Source organism: Thermobia domestica, chromosome 8, assembly GCF_964235325.1.
Source record: "Thermobia domestica chromosome 8, izTheDome1.hap1.1, whole genome shotgun sequence".
Taxonomy (NCBI): Eukaryota; Metazoa; Arthropoda; class Insecta; order Zygentoma; family Lepismatidae; genus Thermobia; species Thermobia domestica.
In genome coordinates, this window is record NC_137461.1 from 175,318,364 (window position 1) to 175,340,517 (window position 22,154).

Sequence of the window (22,154 nt, forward strand, 5' to 3'; positions counted from 1 at the left end):
TAGCTAGGTCTTATCAAACGTGAAAACAGAATTTTAAAATTTGAATCAGAGGTGCTCGAAAAAAATTCGCAAACTTCGACTTTTCAGATAAATTCACGTTCATTTGTTAATTTATGTACAAAAAGATACGCATGCACAAACCAAACTATAATAAAGTATAGTTTATTTATATCCCTATGTAACTACCACAACAAGAATTATAACTCTACCTGTCTCCATAGTCGAATGGTAAGGCTCCGAAGTTGACCATTTTCCATGCATTCTACAATTCATAAATTGTACTCCCCGTCTTTGATGGCCCATTACTTGGCGGGAAAATTTTTTTCGACAAAACAAAAAAATATGGGTCTCTTAAAAACATGTCTAGTTGCCATAAAAAAAGTTTCAACAATATCTGAGATGGTGATGGTACATGCTCTGCCTGAATTGAAATGGGAGGCACCTATTATTATTATTATTAAATATTATTATTATTATTATTATTATTATTATTATTATTATTATTATTATTATTATTATTATTATTATTATTATTATTATTATTATTACAGAAGGTTTGTGAATTTAATGGTTCATTCTGTTCTAAAAAGCTTGCGTGCTTTATGGTTGTTTCAGTGGTAGAGCGCTCTCCTAAACCAAGCCAGCTCCCGCAAAGTGTGCTTTGTGAGGAAGAAATACCATGGGCGTGGGTTCTCTCGGTTCTCCTGTTTCCTCTCACCTTCTTTATTCCACCATTCCATTCATTTCGTCATCACCGTCTCCTTTAGCCTACCCGGCATAGCAGTTGTAGGTAAAACGTAATGATTTCATTTCACGTTTCTTTATTGCCGTTTTTCGAGAAAAATAAAATAAACTAAAGACAGTGAAGATGATCACACAATATTTGCTGAATTAATATGGAAACCGAAGATAACAGTATTTTTCTACGACATCCCGTCGTAATAGAGAGATAGGAGTCTATATGGAATATATTCTTGGGACTCTTAACTGATTACAGATAATTATATCTTGCTATCTATTACCGTTTTTACTCTATAGGGATCACTGTTAAAGGCGGAAGTACTTGATGTCTGGCACTTGTAGTTTTAGCAGAGAGATTACGAAAAGTTTCTTCTCGCTATCTATTGTTGTTTTAACTCTCTAGCTATCAACGTTAGAACAGACTTTTTTAAAATTCTACTACTTCTGCTTTTACTAGAGACGTTCCGCAGCGACGGCAACAGTACTGGGACGTCGCTCTGAGCAAGGACCATTAATTTTGTTTTCTGTCTTATTAATTATGTAATGGCGGAATTAGATTTTATTGCGATGAGACAATTGTGCTAGTTTATATTGAAAGAAGGAAAAGAAAAAACGTCATTAATTAGACAGAAAACAAAATTGATGGACCGTGCTCTGAGCGAAGTTTCGGGTATTGTTGCCGTGGGTGCGCGGCGTCAACAGATTGATGGAATACTTGAAAGGTTGACTCAGTGGATGCGTTGCTTCCAATGAACGTAAAATTGTTTCTAATGTGATATAAATGAAAGTGCTTTACTACTCTAATATTCTAGATATACATATTGATTTATTAAACATTACAACCTTGTGAATTAAAAAGAAATAAGTACTTTAAAAAGAAATAAAAGAAATAAGAAATAAGCACGGACACTTGTAGAGGTCTTTGAGTGGAGTAGACATTTGTAGAAGTTTGAGTGTGCTTTCTGCCTTAAAGGTGGGGTATGGTTGCTTTTGGCAAATGTTGAGTATGATGTATCCACGACACAATTTTAGAAAAAACTCTATTTTATTTTAGAGTTAAAGGGACATGGAAAACCTTTTTATATATATATATATATATATATATATATATATATATATATATATATATATATATATATATATATATATATATATATATATATATATATATAATTGTTCTCCCATAGGTAAAGAAGAGCTCAAAATATTGATCCAATATATTTGAGGGGAGGGAATGGTGGGGGAAGAGCTGTTACATTTCTCAGAAGAAGCTCTTGTGTACACCCATACATCGAGCCAATCTTGCCAAATAAATTAACCCTACTTTTCCCATTTTGCAACACTCCTTACGAACCAGACTTGCGGTCTGAAAGTTGAGGGATTAATGTATCCTCGGGATATCTACATGACGCCCCAATGCAAGGGCGCCCATGTTGTGGTATCCAGGGGGCAAATCTAAGCTAGATTTCAAATATATTTTCAAATTTTCCTACAACCAATGTAAGAAATCTATTGGGCTTTCGATATTCCCAAGTGCGATTTTCTCTTTGGGGGGCAAGCGCCCCACCTTGGCCCCCCTGATGGGCGCCATGCCCCATGTCGTTTGAAAATGCACCTCGGGTCATTTTACTGTCCTTATCCACCCATATCCTTACTTGTAGAAAGTAGATTCTGAACGCACAAGAGCACTAAGGAAAACTGAAATTAATATTTTTGTTTTACGTCCCATGTTTATGCCTGGTAGGCTAAAGGAGATGGTGATGGGAATGAATAAAATGGTGTACTGAAAAAGGTAGGAGGAAACGATAACTCGAGAAAATCCATGCACATGGTATTTGTCTCCCACAGAGCCCACTTTCCGGAAGCTCTACCACTGAAACATCCATAAACAAAGCGCGTAACCTTTTGGGAACAGGGTGAACCATTAAATTCACAAAATTTCAGTAATAATAATAATAATAATAATAATAATAATAATAATAATAATAATAATAATAATAATAATAATGGCATTATTTTTTGCAACTACCCAAATATTAAACGAAAGCGTTCTACTAAAGTTTCATGTAGAAAGTTTTCTACTGTACGTTTCAACAAAAAGTAAATGTAATGAAAATAACTGAATATCTCTGGAACGTAAGACATAATAAACTAATGTTTAGGATATGCAGAAAGAATTATAAAAGCTTTACTACAGGACGCAAACACACCATACTTCGATGAACTCCGAAATACAAAGTAACAAAATAGCACATAAGATTCAGTCTGCAGAGAAACTGTTAATCAAAGAATGGACATATACTGTTTCGTGAATCAAAATAAGAAAAGAAAGGATTACGATACTTTCGTCTCGTCTCGATTCTCATCTCCAAATTAAGACGATAAATTGAGTTAGCCTTGTGCCGTCTCGATTTTGCTTTGTTTTAATAACGAAATGAGAAATCTCTCTTCTCGTGGGCAATGCTCAACAAAACCGGAATATTCTTGCCAAATGCCACGTTTCAGCTTGTAATGGTATGACCTGAGCGAAGAGCTCCTAACATTTATCTTTTACGAGATAATAATAATAATAATAATAATAATAATAATAATAATAATAATAATAATAATAATAATAATAATAATAATAATAATAAATATTAATTTTTATTATTATTATTAATGAAGATTTGATAATTCTAATATTGAAACATTCAAATATTCATTGTCGATGAAGCGCCACTATAAAAAACTAAAGTAACAAAATATATTTTCACCGTAGTTCAGATCCGAGGGCTTCCAGATTAGGGATGTTTGATAAGGCTGAAGACCTATCGAACTTCGGGAGTGAAAATTTATCGAGTTGTCATCGGTTACTCGAAACCGTTCGAGTATTTGAAATTATCGAAGTTTCGGGTATTATCGAAATTTCGAGTATTATCGAAGTTTCGGGTATTATCAACATTTCGAGTATTATCGAAGTTTCCGGTATTGTCGACATTTCGGGTATTATCGAAGTTTCGGGTATTATTAAAAGTAGGGATGAACAGTTCGGTTCCTTCGCCTCTCCAATGATTTCTTCTTGCAGCCAAACTAGTCAAACAACTTTTTTCATCTGATAAGTTATTGCAAAGTTGTATTTGTCGAAATCATATATAAAATTATTTTTCTGCCTGCCCCGTTATTGGCGCAATCGGCTAAGTGACAATTAGTAGACTAATGTTGTCTTGGATTCCAATTCCATTCGGGTGATGCATGTTTTCTCTTCCTCTTTCTCTCTTCTGACGGACTGCTTAAACCTTGTACAGATCTGTGGGGAAAAAACTACTTCTTCACTACATTGCTAAGGAGAGACGTTTTAAAATGAACACTCTGCATATATGCAATACGTATTATATACAACTATGATAACCTCGAATTCATCGTTTCTTTCGAACACTCCGATAATCCCGAACTTTTCTAAATATTCAAGCGACTCGACAAATGCGATCATATTGGTATATTTCTGTATTTGCTGCTTTCAAACAATTCGAGATTCTCGAACAGTTCGAGTGTCTCGGAGTTGTCTAATGTTTCTTACATTTCAAATGCCTTGAACACTTCTAGAGTCCCGAACATTTCGGGAGTCTCGATCGTTTCGATCATTTCGAGAGTCTCGAACATTTTGGGAGTCTCGATCATTTCGAGAGTCTCGAACATTTCGACGGTCTCAAACATTTCGGGAGTCTCGAAAGATCGATAATTCGATAAAATTAAAATTCTTTATCGATGAAACGGTTTTGAAATTTTATCGAATTGTTATCGATCACTCGATTATCGGAACAGCCCTATTCCAGATTACTGACCGAGCACATTGACCATTGAAGCGTGATCACTACCCGCTAAATGATTCGTCTTTAATGTGTGTAAGTTAGGTTTCTTTGCCTGCACTTACAAATTTCTACGTTCTGTTTCTTTTTTTTCAAAACTTCTTTCGTATTTCTCTTATGATGTTCTAAGTCAATTATGTTTGGCATAGTTTAATTTAATAACTTGAGTTGTTCTTACACTTTCTGTTCACAATTTTGTTATTTATCTAGACTAAACTACAGATATGAAACATTTAATTCTCATACTCTGCATGTGGTTTTAAAGCAGTTGCCATTAACTGGTAAAGCACTTTTGTCTGCCACGATGCATGAACAACACAAATTCACATCAATTTTCCCTGGTTACCAAATGTACACGATGCTAGATATTTTGTAACATTCGAAATTCAGTAAATGTTTGTTGGAGAGGAAATAGTGAAAGAGTAGGCCTACACTATATATGTTATTAAGAGAGAGAAGGTTCATTAGTAATCGTGCAAGAAATATCAAGCAAAAGTACAAAACTCTCTTTCTGTTTCAAACGAAAAGATTCTCGATTAGACTTCCTCCGACAAAACTCAGTTTACCCGCTGTGTTAAGAGAGACGCTAAACTTCAACAACAACGAAAACAATTCAGCCCCTTTATCTATCAAATCTAGCAATACCTGCTGGTAAACAAAAGCATAATTTAGGAATACCGTAGGTCTATGCTATTGTTGTAATATGAAAGCTCTATATGTGATTGATGTCGCATAACATTAGCTTACAATAAAAAAAAGGTCGTAGGTAAACATACGAGTAAGCACAAAGCATTTATGGTAAAAGATATAAAATCATACTTATCAGAATCTAACTGTAGACTTCAGTACCCCATACTCAACTCAATGGCTCTCTAAATATTTATAAAGATAACCAAGAAAGTTCTGTCGCGTTGTCACCCACCACCTTCGAACATCGACATAACCTAAGACGTACCTGGAAGATCAAAAATAGTCCCCATCACTCCAAGAAGCATCGACGATCTTCCGCTAACGTTCTGGAAGGTTATGAATTCAAGCGCGAAAGAACCTGGTGGGCCGTGAAGCGAAGAAGGTATCAAGTACATTTTGCTTTGCACCTCTACTAGGGATTTGAACTGGCGTCCTCTAAAGTGATTGTCCAATGAATGAAACAGGTGATAATAGGACGGTCCGGGGAGTATGGCGGATGGAATGGTGTGGCTCATCCAAGACGTAGAATGGTGTCCGGGGTCATAGTAGCCACGTAACGTTTAGCCTTGTCCTGTAACAGGAGGACACCATAGAAGTTCAGAAGTACTAGCTCCAGAGTTTTGAGTTTTTCTTGAATACGGCTCAACTGCTGACAGTACGCAGTTGCATTGATAGTGTGAAAACTGTTAACACTTCCAGATGCATGATGACGCGAGCAGTCCTCCGCAGACAGAGGAGGACTTTCTTCCGCTGCAGTGCTGGTTTCGGCTGTTTTGGAACCAGTTCATGGGATGCTAAACTTGAAAAGACAGCAGATGTTGAGAAGTGTCTGCCTCCCTTCCGTTGCAGACACTCTTCCCAACCCTCACGACCAACTATGATATAAGATTCCTTTTTCTCCCTTTTAAAATAAGTTCTCTCTTTTATTGTGAATCATCTTGCCATATACAACCGTAAGTGCGACCTCCTGACCTTAACACTTGGGTTAGTCCATTCTCTGTGTCGCTATTACTCACCATGTCTGATACTAATGTTACCAAACCCTCTTAGAGTATTACTCCTAGTATTAAATACGACTATATTTAGCGCTGACTCAATACAATTTTACAGCTGCTAAACTAACCCTTGAACTGAACAGTGGTGGTGACTATGCGGCATCCCTGCTGGTATAGTGTTTGCAATATTAACTAGTTGTAGTTGGAACCCATATCTGTATTCTTTTTTTTAAATTTTTACTGTGTGTTATCTTTGTTTGGGTGTGAGCATTGTAAGCCATCGGAGTCACTAGAATCGTCGCAAGCCTATCATAAGTAGTATGAGACCATTCCCAGCCAATTAGAATTCACCAAGTTGTCCTAGCCATTACCTCATCGATAGCCAAGCAACTTTGAAAGAATCATCTCTAACTACTGCACAATCTGATGCAATACTGACACACCTAAACTCAATCCACATAAAACCTCGGAACTGAGATCTCCGGAGATCATTACCTCTGGACTACGCGATGAGCACATAACTGTGCTCTAGTCGCTCCCCCTCCGCGGGAGGTAGGCCTCTGGACTTTTTGCAGACTCAAGATACTTTTGAGTTACTTAAGCGATACGCCAGACTATGCCTGTGTCTAGGTATGTCCTTATACTTGCATTTGTTAACTCCTGGATATCTAGTGTCTTGTATAGTGAAGTGCGTAAAAACTTTAAATTGTGTGTCAATTCAGTAAATGCGAGATGCCCATCTCCGACATTTTGACTTTTGTTTTCGTTTGGGCCGTAATTACTAATCTATCTCTGCTCCACTCTGAGAGCCGTTTTATATTTGTTGACTATCGCCCTAAGCATTCATTCTGAACTAATTCCCAAATTAAGCTATTTATCTCCGCACCGTCTCATTGTGTGCATATAATTATCTTCATTATGTCGACTTTGATACCTACCAGAATGCCACCGTACGCTTAAATTAACTGATTTTTGGAATCCTGTGAGCTGTGACCGTATTCTGTGATTTGTAAGCTGTTTGAGAACTCTCTTGTAGTACGGTCTGTAAAGAAATTGAACTCTTTAATAAATCTTTCTGCAACACATTCGCTCTGTTGATAATATCTTCATTGTTCTAACAGACCGACAATAATACAGATGTTGCTCAGCCTACGTTTGGTCGATTTCGTTCCTTCTCCCTCCCGGGCAGAATGGACTCACCTGACCTGGCTCGTGGCGTCCTGCACTGTTATGCAGTGGCTTCCTGGGAACGGAGTTGGTTTTCCGCGCGGACGACAATAACTCACAAAACAGGACAATTGTTGTGAGTGTTGTGTTAAATTTGTCTCCAAGTGTGTAGGTTTCCGCTCTGTGACCAAAATGCCGCCTAAACTAAACCGGTTTTGGGAAAGATATTTTGCGGCTCTTTATGACGTCCACTTTAGTGTTTCTGTCATTAGAAAACAGTGCAAGAAAAATGGTTGCAACATCAGTTTAAATGGAATAAAAATGTTATTAAAAAGTACAAGGGCAACAAAGATCCACCATTTGGATCACCAAAGAAGTTGCCTAGGAAGCGGGAATGCTTCAAGGCCACCTCCACCATGCAGAGGGAACCTCGCAAAATGGCAATGTTAGAAAATCCGCCAACCCAAAGGTGTATGGCTAATCGTCTTGACGTGTCTTTGAGGACTGTGAGCCGGATATTACAGCATCAACTCAAGCTGCAAAAAGTCATGAAAGCTCGCGGCCATCTTCTCACGGATGCCCAACAAAAGGAACGAAAGTGTAACGTCTGGAAGCTGTACGAACGGCATCTGGCAAAACAAAGGTGGATGTACATCGTAACTCTCGATGAAGCATGGATTTACCTTTCCGACAGCGGCAAACCGAGAGCCATCATGTACCGAGAGAAAGGCGCCAAGAACTTCAGAAGGTGAGTCCGTGTCTATAAAAAATTCTTCCCAAAAGGGTTCATGGTCGTTACTGGCTACTGTTAACGAGGTAAACTGCAGATTCGTAGGGTGGCGAAGAACTGCAAAATAAATTCGCAGTATTTTCAGGAGCAGATCATGTGGCCGATCTACGAGCATGAGATTCCAACAATGTACGAAAATTACGCGAATCTAGTGCGCATTCACATGGACAAGGCCTCATCACATACTTCACGATCGTCCCTCGTATTCTACAGGAGATGGAGGAGGCAAGTGGTATACAGATGATACCTGTCAATGAGGTACCTGTTAAATCTCCAGATGCAAGTCCTATTGACTATTGTGGATTTGGATTGCTCAAGCGGACTTTGGGAAAACGGCGTGTGTCAACTGTGGAAGGACTTTGGAAAGATGTGCAAAGGGAATGGGACAAGATTCCCCTCCCACTTCTTCAGAGAAGCCTATTACAGTGGAAATTACGTTGTCGGGCTATTGTTAGGAACCAGGGGAAATACGTCGAGCACTTACGGACCTGGCGCCATGGATTCTTCAAATTTTTTTAGCTAAGTTGAAATTTGCCAATTGTAGACTGAACAACCTCTGTATACCAAACCTCATCGTAATCACTTAAATGGGTAACGCCTCCGCTTTGTATTACACGCTGCGAACTAAGTGAGAAGCCACCTTTAGGTGGATGGTCGCGAGAGTTGTCCTGCAAGTCGTCTAGTGTCTCAGAGTCCTTTTGTTTTCCGGAAATGTCTTGCTCCGTCGATGGACATCACCTGGACAAGGTATGCCAAGATTCTGCCTCGACTAAGACGCTTGTTGTTGACGTCTCTTCCGCATCGACCTACAGGTAAGAACTAAACATCTTTCAGGGAATCCGCTCGGGCTATCGATAATCACTTTCAGTTTCTTTCTTCAAGAATCGACTGTTTGTGTGCGAGTTAATTTCGTCAACTATGACAAAGTGTTGTGATTCGATTCGCAGTTTGTTTTGTGTGCCACCAATGAATAGTTTAGGAGGGCTTTGGTAGGAAAGTGCATCTTAACGTAGATTGTGTGTTCGTAATATTGATTTCCGTCTTCACGTAAGCGAGATCCTATCCTTGCGTTCATGAATCTTGTGGTTCTAATCTAATGTTGTAAATGATTAAGGGGAGTCGCTTTCTCAATTGGCCTATTATTTGATGTGTAAAATGAATAATACCTAAGCCTTTTAATTTAATTAATTACGTTGATAATGTTCTTTTGCCCTACTGTATGGCTGATCAATCATCTTAGATCCTCAATTGCCCCATTGCACGAACCCTCTCATTTATGGCGACGGCGCATTCATACATTGTCGTTTCGTCCGCCTCCTTTTGATGTAACTAGTGATATCGGGATATGTTTGAACTCCCCTCGTTTGTTGTACGAGACCTGGATGTGTCTCCTATCGCCACCAGAGTGGCCCACTTTATTTTCTATTTATTATGTGCTAATTTGCTATAAATGTATATAATGTGATAATATGGCGGGCAAGTAATTTCTAAGTATCTTTTTTGTCATCTTGTGTTATGACTTCCGCCGGGTCTGATACTTTATTGCGCCGCTCTCAGATTGCACGACTGACCCATTGTTGAGGCCGTAGCCTCTAACTTTAGAATCGTAAATCACATCCTCCTTGTTCATGCCAATGCTATCAATGTGACTTAAAGAAATTATCTAAAACCATGTTTATTGTGTTTGCCACGTTTGTACTGTCTTATGAACCTCATAACTAATTGTAAGATTGGAGAAGCGACTATTCGACGAGCTTTTACTTCCACGCAAGTGATAGAAGTAGTGTTAATAATATCAAACACTAAAAATTCCTACCGGTTGTACCGCTTGGGGCCCAGTTCCCTTGAAACCCTGGGCGGTAACCACAACTCAAAGTCAACTCAACTAGAAACAGAAATGGAGAACTCATGTGTTTGTTCTGATAAGAAGCAGCTAGGAAAGAAATATCGGTGGATATCGGCTGTTGGAAAACGATACGATCACTATGTGATAGAGGGAGTTACTGTAGATTGATGAAGGGTGTTGGCGCTCCAAGTGTTTCCAAGCACGGAACTAGATTTATTGTGATTAAAGAAGCCACAGTACCGTGTTTGAAACGCGCTCGTAGTGTGTATGACGGTGGAGTAAGAAAATGGGTCGAAGGAGCGCACTCTCTGAGTATGAAAAGGGCCAAATTACCGGTTATAAAGCTGAAGGAATGTCTTCCAGAACTATAAGTAGGAAAATTATTTGAATAATAATAATTTGAAACACGGAGCAAAGTTTGGTGTAAAAATGTCGATCGGAGGGCCACAGAAACTAACAGCGGGACAAGTAAGAAATGTAGTGCGTAAGCTTAATGATGACAATACAAGTCTAGGCAACCTGTCCGGTGATCCTACCATAAACGTCCATAAATCAATTTTGTGCCGCGCTGTGAAGAAGTGCAATGTGTTGCAACACAAGAAAAAGAAAGTTCACCCTCAACTCACCGCCGATCACAAGCGCAAGAGACTATCATGGGCGAAAGAGCATGTACACTGGAAAGTAGAATGGAAGCGGGTAATCTTCGGTGATGAAAAGAAATTTAAATTAAACGGGCCAGATGGTGGGCATATTATTGGCATGATTTGAGGAAAGAACAGATCTTTTCCAAACGACATCAAGGTGGCATGTCTATAATGGTCTGAGGTGGGTTTGGTGCTTATGGTGAAACCAATCTCGCTTTCCTTTCTTGGTGTATGAAGGGAGCTGATTATCAAACTGTGCTCGAAAATAATCTGCTTCCCTTCGATATTGTGATTGGTGGACCTTTGTGGGTCTTTCAACAGGATAATGCTCCTATACATGTGGCCAATTCCACAAAAGAATGGTTAACTAAAAAAACTTGCGCGAAATGGATTCGCTTGCAATCTCCCAGACCTGAAACCAATGGAAAAGTTTTGAGGTGTGTTGTGCGGCACGTGTATGTTGGAGAACGACAATACGATAGTATCGAGTATTTGAAATACTATTATTGCTGTATGGAATGCGCTTGACATAACCTAGTGAATACCATATTTGACAGTGTGTTTCAACTAGCAATGAACAATGATATTAAGTGCAGTGGTCATATCATTTTGCAAGAGAGCATTTCTCTGTATACCCATTGTTTCTTGTATTTCTACACACTGTGCAATACAATATATGTACTACTTGCTTGATTTCCTGTGATTTGTTGTCGGTGTTATACTAACTATCCAATCTAGTTCATTTTTCTCCTTTTACGTATACTTTTCGTACCTTAACCTTTACAGGACGAACGGCTCAACGGTTGAGCCAAAAGTTTAAACGTCCATCGCTTCGCTCCTAATTAACCTAGAGAGGTGATTTAGGTGTCTGTCTCTTTAGAAGAGATGGCATTTCCCAACAGTGTGCATTCCGTTCACAACACTGTGCATTCCGTCTCCAAACAAGAGCGAAAGTGTAAGGAGGAAAAAGTTGGATGTTTTTAGTTCCTCCTCCCCTCAGAATTTGGTGGAGAGAAACTTTGCTCCCAAAGGAACTACAAGCATAATCATCATCATCATAGGTATTCTGCCTTTATTGGCAGGTCACTTGCCGCAGCTGAGAAGCTTCCATGCTCCACGTTTCCGCCCCATACAGTACAACACTCCACACGAAGCATTTTATGAGTCTTTTTCTCAACTCTTTATTCAAGGTCCCACAAAACAGACTTTTCTTCCTCCTAAAGGCTTCTTTCGCCATTCCTATCCTTGCTTTTATTTCACGTTCGCACTTCATGTTATTACTAAGAATACTACCCAGACATCGAAAACTATTCACTTGTTCTATTTTCTCCCCTCCTACTTTTACATTTGACACAGACCCCTTCGTTCCAATCAGCATGGCTTTTGTCTTTCTAACATTTATTTTCATCCCATATTCTTCAAAGACCTTTCTCATTTTTCCCAACATTTTATTGATTTTCTTTTCAGATTCTGCAACAAGCGTCATATCGTCTTCAAATCTTATGCGTCTAATCATTCTACCTCCTACCATCATCATATAGGCTCTTTTTCACTATCTCTTCTAGATAGACATTAAATAGTGTTGGCGAGAGGCAGCATCCTTGTCGAACTCCCCTTCCAATTGCACTCTCTTCCGTCAGTTCTTCCCTTATCTTAACACTTACTTGTTGGTTCATGTATAAGTTTCTTATGAGTCTTCGATCTTTTCATTCCAACCCTATCTTCATTAGAACTCCCAACAACAATTCCCAATTCACGCGGTCAAAAGCCTTTTCTAGATCAATAAATATAACATACACCTCTTTCCCTTTTTCTATAAATTTTTCACCGATCGCCCTTAATAATCCAATTGCATCTCTTGTGCCCTTGCCTCTTCTGAACCCGAAGTGCTCCTCCTCAACTTCTTTATTTGTTATTTCACATAACCTTCTGTTCAGTATTCGGAGCAGAATTTTAGCTGCATGAGGTACGTATGAGACTAATAGTTCTATAATCCTCACATCTCTTTGGGTTCGATTTCTTAGCCATCGGTATCATGATCGTTTTCAGAAAGTCTTTTGGCCATTCTCCTGTTTCATATATTTTATTGCATAGTTGGACAATTCTTTCTTTCCCTTGTCTCCTATATTTTTAATAAATTCGATTGGTATGTTATCTATTCCGGTTGCCTTTCCATTCCTAATCTCGGATATAGCCTTTTCAAACTCATCCCGAAAAATACTAAATCCTTTATCATCCTCGCCTACTTCATTTTCTACTTCAACATTTAGGCTACACGGTCTATCCCTACTCTCATATAAGTCTTCAACGTATTCTTTCCACATTCCTATGACCTCATTTCTCTTTCTGACTACCTTCTTATTCTTATTTTCTACTGCCATCATAATACTCCCTTGTTTCCTCCGAAATTCCATGGATTTCACCTCCTTGTACATTTCCTCATATTTCCCAACTCTTTCTAATTCTTCTATGTCCTCGCATTTTCTTTTGTAAAACTCTTCCCTCGCTCTGTCTATTTCTCTTCTTAATTCATTAATTAATACAAGCATTAAAAGTGGTCTAAATGAAGATAAATAAACATCCTAACCAATGGCGGCGATTGGACGTTTAAAGTGGGGGGCAAGACATGATCTGAATATTTGTATATCAATGTTAGTTTACCTGGTAAATGCTAACACTTTGTTTGACGAAAAGCTGCATAACTAATAGGGTACTATCTTTTTCGATTAAAATACCGTATATCGTATTTCATATTTTATTAAGTAAATTGACAAGAGCAACGGAAGTAGGTACTAGCAACGCGTAAGAAATTTAAGATTTGGTTTGATTTACTGCTCATGAACATCTTAAAATTCTGTGTGGAAAATTGTGTGATCAGCAGGGCCCGGATCTTGTTGACCTAAAATTTTCTAAAAATTGACCTATAAAATGACACTAAAATTCCTGTAAAATGACTCTAAAAATCACAAAAATTGAACTTAACACTTGCGTTTTCTTAAACGTTTATTTCGTTAAACATTGACATTTTTTAATATCCATTGGATTTTTAATTAACATTTCTCACTCATATTCACAAAATTTTGTTTCAGTTAGTTGCACTCCGTTGATCATTTATTTCTATTGATCAGTCTATTGTACGGCATTGTAAGTATTGAAAGCGTCAATTCACTCCCGAGTTGAAACTAAGGAGCACTCTTAAACAATAAAAGTTCCCAAGTGTACACTACATGAGAATAATAGATAAAAACCTGTTTAAAATCTGTGTACGCCTTCTAATCCATTTTTAGTTATTCACGTGATCACATCCTTTGTGGTCAACAATCCAAAACTATCCCTTTGGGCACCTACCAACCCCCACTTTTCGTTAACCAGCTACAGCTTAGTTTTCATTAGCTTGTTAAGAATGCAGTTTTTCCACCCCAATAGTCAGGAAGCAAGAAAAGAGATTTTTCAACTTCGTCTTTTCCACATCCGTAAACCGTGTTCATTTAAAGATTTCCTTATGTAGAGGAAAGAGAATAAAAAAACCATAAGTGACCTAAAAGTTACCTTAAAATGTAAAAAAAAAATGACCTGAAATTTCCAAACGGCAAAAAGTGACCAAAAGTTGACCCTAAAAAACTATATTTTTAGAACCTGGAGTTGATGGATAACGCTTTTATTTAAACTTGAATTGTCCTATGCGTAACAGAAAAAAGTTGACTTGTCAACAAGATCCGGGCCCTGGTGATCAGATTATTTAATAACAAACTTGCAAAACAAATAAATAAAAAGGATAATAGTAATGAATAGTGAGGCTTGTTTTTCAAAAGTTACATTGAAACCGGGTATTAATGAAAACATATTTTTAATTCCACACATGCTATTAAATGTATGTTATTACTCGTAGGAAGACAGTAAACACTATGAGCAATGAATGTTACGACATCTAAAAAAATACTTTTGCAGCTTCCCAAAACATGTTCGTTGCCATTAGGTAGAGTTTTCACTATCTTGGGATACATCTAAACTCAACAATACTTAGAATCACTTCACTGTCCACTTATATAAAATAATTCTAAAACGAAGAATTTTGTTGAATTCACTAAATTTAATTGCATATATACTAGTACACCCCTAAGTACACCATTTCACTCGTATATTACATTGTAAAACAATGGAAAAGGTAGAAGTTGTTCCTTATTTTACTCTATTTTTATTTTTATCAATATTCCTTGCTATTGGAAAAAAGAAAATTCATTTTAGGAACTGTCAATTTTTATGCAATTAAATAATAACTTGTGAAAGACTTATTTTTTGAAGTGTTATCTCAATTAGTTTCAAAGCGGCTAACTAACATTGTACGAAGAAATGAAAGTACGTTGGAATTATTGCACTCCAGGTTAAATTGCACAGGAATCATTGCACTCCTTATAAAATTATAGGTTAAATTTTGGAGAATTTTCCGTGGCAATTAAAACATCCTGTAGCTTTCTTAACACCATCAGAAGAGAAATAACCAATACGTCTCACGCAACGGCAAATATATGGCATCATTCGCGTCTATGAACCAATAATATATACAATAACTTTACATTCCAAATGAAACCATATACATCAATGGGTCACTTCAAAAAAGTGGGGGGAAACTGCCCCCCTTTGCCCCTCCTAATCACCGCCCATGATCCTAACTAGTGATACCCTGTGTATTGCCATTCTTTTGCACGACCAATAACAGTATTGCCAATTTCGAGATGTATTTTTATTTCAATTTTTTTGAATTTCTTATTTTACGGGTTGAGCACGGAGAGCTTGAATTAGGGGCACAAAAGTCACCTCGTTGGAATCTATGTTCCATAAGCTTTCCAATGATCTATGGCCTATATCTCTGTGACGATTAAGGGCGTCAGGGTAGACCAAAATATTTCGAAAAATATATACAGGATAATTATCGTTAAAAAACACGTTTGGATTTTTTTCTCATTTGGTATAGAACTTTCGGCCTTCATTCTTTTCACATGATCGTACGTACTCAATTTCTGGCGTACACGTGAAAATATTTTTTCCAGCGTACCACTGATAACAATGTTGCCATAGTCTCAGAAGTTTCGAAAAAAAAAGTCCTATAACTATTCTATGAGGCCTTGTTTCCATTTTGTACTAAAACACAATAATACACTGAGCAAGGCTATGTGATAATATGTAACAAAACACATATTCACGTAAGTTTCGATACAATAACTGTGTCTTCACCAGTCTTCCACTCCTTCCTTTATGCTCAAATCAAACTCCTTGTTACAACTCATGGAACTCCCACTTCCCAAGCTATTCATAATCTACTAAGTACCTGCTAACAGAAAGCATATTGGCTTGCATACAGATCGCATCTCACTAATCACCATCATCCATTACTAGCAGTTACCGAGTCGGAATTCTACAGGAATCTCGATTCTGTTATTACTATCATGCGCAACGCTACAGAAAATGATATACATATGTTGTTCACTATCTCATGTATATCGTTCACTACCGTAAATATACAAGTTACGGTACAGAGTCAAAACTTGCAACTATCTTTACTCTATTTCTCATCCTTCTCAGTACTGGAAACGTTTCGTAGATGTCAAGGTCAAAATATTCGAGAAACGTACCCCGTTATTCGTCATAATAAGCCGCTTCATACGAATACAGATAAGGCTAATGCTTTTGCGAGCTATCTTCAGGACAAATTTACACCTTTCGTACTTGATTTGCTCAATCGTTCTCATCCACGAGACAAACTAAATCTGTACTCGCCTCGCTTATAAACTAATATTCACCGCACAGTGCCTGAGAACAACTGTTTTACTGAATCAATCTTGATCTCGGACATCACTTCTGTTGTAGTGCACAAACGGAATTCTGCTCCTGACCAGGATTCAGTTACGCATCGACATGTCAAAGAAAGCCTTTATGTCGTTTAATTTAGGATTTAGATTTCTGGGCTTTCAGCATCTATGGCCGTTTAGCCCGTTACGTTTGAAGGATGACGTCCCTCGGTGAGCACACTATCCGGGGAAAGGGAAGGAAGAAAGGAAGCAAGTGGCCTGGTACTTATAAATTAGATAGTACCCCGGTATCTGCCTGGTGTGAATGACGTAAACCTCATTCAGGGTAGCTGGCCTGAAAAAGCATTTTACACTTTTTTTTTGACCGAGTAGCTCATCAGGAATCGAACCCGGGTCCGCTCGCACCGAACGCGAGAGCGTTAGCGTATGCCGTTTTATATCTTTTCTCACATCTCTACCGTTATTTTTCGTGCCAGTTATTTGTACCCTGACTGAAAACCATCTAAAACCCCTTATGTTTCTCAAACCAATCAAACCCATTTACTCCAACCTCTTACCGTTCTATTCAGTTAACGTATCATCGTCACATTTTGCAAAATATTGGAAAGTATCATCGTCAAACGTCTCCATACCTTTCTGGCACTTCACAACGTAATTCCACTCGAAGAAGCAACTCGAACGTAATTCCAATTACTTTGCCTCACAAATTTCACCTGTAATCAGTTTAACACAGCAATCGATCTTGGTTGGTCTCGTTTGATTTAGAAAAAGCTTTCCACAAAGTTTGGTATTTGTATTTTTATGCACATATAATACAACGACGTTGTCAAAACCTACCACATTTTAGATGTGGTAATCATTTATGTTTTGAAATGATTGTATGAATATATATATAATACGTGTGTGTGTGTGTGACTACATGAAAAGCTTGAGGAGACACTCAAAATATTTAAATTTTGATTGTAGAGAAAGATTTTGAACAAAATATTACTGCCGAGTTTTTGAGTGACATTTATTCTTAGTCTTACACTGACATATTTTGCATTGTCGTATTTATGTTTGAAATTATTAGTACTACACTTATTTCCTTTATGTATATTGTGTAATTTTAGGGCATTCCTGGAAAGCCAGGTCCTCCAGGACCACCTGGTGAAAAAGGTGAACCTGCATTTGTACCTTCCAATCTTCTGAAAGGTGATCCTGGTCCAGCTGGTCTGAAAGGAGATCGTGGTCCTCAAGGTCCTAAAGGTGAACCTGGTCTCCCTGGCCAACCAGGACGAACTGGCATTGAAGGTTTTCCGGGTGTAAAAGGAGATAAGGTAAGCTATTGACAGTTCAGAAATAATTGATTTTCTAATATAGTGATTAATTGTTAAGAGCTTTCTTTACATCCTCGATGGATTTTTCAATTAAAATAAGTGGGGAAACGCTCCAGCGTTTTTGATAATTTCCCTTCTAGATATGAGGAATAGGGACAATTTCTATAATTCTTTTCTGTGCCCCACGTTCTCTCTTAAGGGGGTAGACTACTAAATATTTTTGAAAAGCTAACACATTTTCTTTTGCCCGTTTTTCCTAAGTAAAAAGAGGTAATGAAATGTAACCTACCATGGTAATAGATAATGTTATTCTACACCCGAAAATACAAATCGGAAAAATTATCAGTGCTGTCATCCATAGAAATTACAGTGTCAAGTATTTGAATTACCCAAAAATCTAGGTTAAGGCACCGACTAGAAAAATGAACTCAACGGTAATTGATGACTTATCATGTTGTCTTGGTTCCTTGTTAACTACTTTTAAAATAATATTCGTATTTGTTTTGTAAAAACTTACATAAGTTATTGCAAAATAAATAAGTTATTACAAAATAAATACAAATATCATTTAAAAAGTAGTTAATAAGGTAATTTTTAACATATCACTTGCCGCGAGTTGTAATTTTATCATGTCACTTTCATTAAAAGTGAGAAGTGTTTAAATATTATGCCAAAAGTAAGTTAGGAAGATGAAACTTGAAAGTATAATTGCCCGTTAGAAACAAGCGGACACTTGGTCGAGTGTCTTTCAAAATTCAGTTTCTGAGGAAATTAAGGGGGAGAGGGTGAATTTCTTTATTTTCACGGAAACAGCTATAGTTTCAAATGAAATTTTGAACATAGTTTGTGCTACTTGGGTCCAATCGCATTTTTTATCTTGCTACTTTGATTACAATGCGTATATCGTGAAGGAGAGCATATTTGTGTCAAACACTATCAACCGCTACTTCCACCTAGCAGAGTATTTATCCAATTTGGGTGAGGACCCAGGACGACAAGTTTTGGGGGTAGCAAATTTTCTCGAATTAGTTTTTTTCACTCTGGTTCAGGGAATTTCAGAAGTGTATTATGCATGCACAGATGAATATGACACGAGATTTTAACATTTGAAAGTATCCAAGTAACAAGAATTTGGCTAAAAAGAGAGAATTGACAATTTAGTTATTATTTTTTTTTTAGTTAATTGCGTACATCGTATCATTCTTTCATCATAAATTTTTATTCGTGGTTAACTTCAGAATTACTCGTAGTTTTCAAAGTTATTAACCAACAGCCAGCTAAAGTAATTTACGTCTGTTCCCGTGTGACAAATTTGCACTATTATTTGTCAACTTAGTGTCATGATCAACCACTTTGTCAAATTTTCTGCATTGTTATTCGTTGGTTGCGCAGGGGAGAGACGGCATTTTTAGATGGCCTGGCACTGCAAAAAATTTTACATATGGTCCTCTTTCATATATCACTATAGTTGAGCTTCGTCGTAGATACACGGTAAACCTACTAATCGTCATCCAAAAAAGAAAAAGACGCATATAAAAATACTGTCAATTCTACATTTTCGTTAATAACTCGGTTTTCTTCAGATATTATTGCTTCTTGGTGCTCTCTTTGAAGTAATTAATAACCATGACTTTTGTATTAAAAAAAAAAAAAAAGCAAAACAAGAAAGTTAGAAGCTAAGAAACGTTTATCACTATGAAACCGTGGTCACTCAAATAATTACGCGAATAATATTCATGGAGAAATTAGAGGGAAAACTTGACATAGTGCCAGGCATTTAGGACACTCGCAAAGATGTGAATTTAAAGAATGGAAAACAACGTATTTCTGCGGTCAGCATACAGTTTACACTTAATGCACAGTTCCAATGTAAAATCACTATATCAATCTGATATTAGTGAAAGAGGCAGAAAATAGCTGTTTAAAACACCAAGTGTGAACCTGCGCTTGCAGCAATTCTATTAGCAATATTACAACACATTCTCTGAGAAGTTATCACCGTGACCAAGCGGGTTTAGTAATGGTGTTGAAAATCTAGAATCAAAAGGCGGCAGTTCGATCCTGATTAAGGAAGATTCTTGTTTTTTCAATATACGGAAACTTTTCTTTTTCATATAAAGTTTTATTTTAAATGTTTGGGAAAGCAAAATCAAATGCATTTTCAGGCTTCAAAGCTCAGTCACATTTGTTTGCCATGTCTGTCATTTATATGTGAAGACCAAGAATAATTAACTTTAATCCTGTTATGATGAAAAAAGATTTCTGAGTTGAATACCAATATGAAACAACAAGTCCACAATTGGAAATTATTCATGTTTCTAATACCTATTCCTATATATATATTAAATATATATATATATATATATATATATATATATATATATATATATATATATATATATATATATATATATATATATATATATATATATATATATATATATAATATATTGAGGGATAGGAGTGTTCGGAATTCGATTTTGTATTCCGGAATTCGTCTAATTCCGGAACGTTTCGAAGTTCCGGAATATTCCAAAAGTTTGGAATTGAGGAATGCTCAAAGGTATGAATTTCGGAACTGTTTTCAAAACTGATATTTTGAAGCTCACTCTTGATTTCGGAATCGTAATATTAATATTCGTTCGAAGTTTGAATATAAAAGTTCGAAGCAATCCTGCGGCAGTGGTTCTCAAACGTTGCTACAAGGTTCAAATCCCACAAATCTGCTCGCAAATACTTTCTTGCTTCACGTTGGTATCCACGGAATATAGTAGCAACATGTCTTAAACAGTTATGCATTCTCTTATTTACAATTGTTGGAATATCGTACAGCTTTCATCAAACGAAGTTATTTTATCTTTAGCTTTTACAGTTTCTTTTCAATGATTACCATTTTGTATTTTGCAGTACCAACAACGAAACAATTTACATGTTTGGCATTTTAATTCCAAAATATTTGTTTTACTATTAAGCAAACAATACAAGAGCACACCAAACATCTGTAGTCATGTCATTTGGAATTATATTAATGAACATTTAATCTAAAGTACAAGGAATACACATGAGTAATGCATACGCGCGAAAATTTTGACAACTGAAACCCTGAAATGGTATAACTGATGCTACCTGAGACGTCATCAAATAATGCAACAAAAATGTAAATTACTATTGAAAGAAAAAGCAAATTTATGTGCTATAAAATAATACTGTTAGAGAACAATGATGTGGATAAAATGTTATAAAAGCGTGTGTTAAATGTCAATTTTCATATAAATGCCCAGATGATTTTTTAAAAATTTGGGAAAGTAGACTTAAGACGACATTAGACAAGGCAATTTTGCATCTATTTTTGATTTTTCTATGCAATCTTGCATGCTAGGAGGCATGCATTCAAATTATTTCCTCTAATAAAAATTAGAATTCAACTTTCCATGGTAGATTGCATATGTTCTATCTCCGAACAAGATAAAACATGTGCAATTTACCGTGGAAAGTTGAATGTTAATTAGTTCACGAAATAGTTTGAACGCATGGCTCTTAGCATGCAAGATTGCATAGAAAATTGCATCGCATAAAATGGGTTTAGGGACTTTTAGCATGACAAATTTATTTTATCTTATTGATCTTTATCTGATTTATCTGAGAAATCAGGAGAAAGAAAAACTACTCTACTCAATTACTTCTCTTTGTAACCTGCCTGGGTTCGATTCTCATATTCGGGCTATTAACTTTGGATATAAACAGTGGACTCAGTGGTTAGAACAATTAAGTACTCCATCCTCCGTATAATAGTGGTTAGAAATCGTGGGAGAGTCCGAATTATATCACAAATCAAAATGGATTCGAACCAAGGTATCACTCGCGCGTACCCACCATCCTTGATACGCCCACTTCGTATCTGCAGAGTGTGTATAAATACCTGTACTTAATTCTAACAGTTTCCGTAGTGATTTGTGTGAGAAACTTGGATAAAACAACTGGAAGCAAAACAAATACATTAGATGAATTTTACTTAAACAAAATTATGGTACATTTTACATATACTTACGTTCACGTTTTATCAATATAAATTTTATTAGTAAACCTGTTTCGATGTATTTAGTATTTTTAGCCCATTTTTATTGTATGCCAAAAAAAATAAAAAAGAAGTAAGGATTAATGTAAAAATAGCATGATATTAATTTTTTTCCCAGCTTATATTTAGCTTAGGAGTATGTGACCACTTAGCACACGTTGATTTACAAAGCACTTCACTGCACTGCACTTTAATTATGGGGGGATTTAAGGGAAATGTAGTGTTATTGCAT

General features: G+C 36.8%; 1 protein-coding gene across 1 annotated transcript in view; it reads left to right on the top strand.

Annotated features, from left to right (window-relative positions):
* LOC145693356 (uncharacterized) overlaps positions 1 to 22,154 on the top strand; it is a 1,437,468-nt gene that overhangs the window by 650,569 nt on the left and 764,745 nt on the right. The window contains exon 14 of the mRNA XM_081769283.1: positions 17,641 to 17,847. Within this exon, the coding sequence (XP_081625409.1) occupies positions 17,641 to 17,847 (207 nt within the window). The remainder of the gene's footprint in view (positions 1 to 17,640; positions 17,848 to 22,154) is intronic.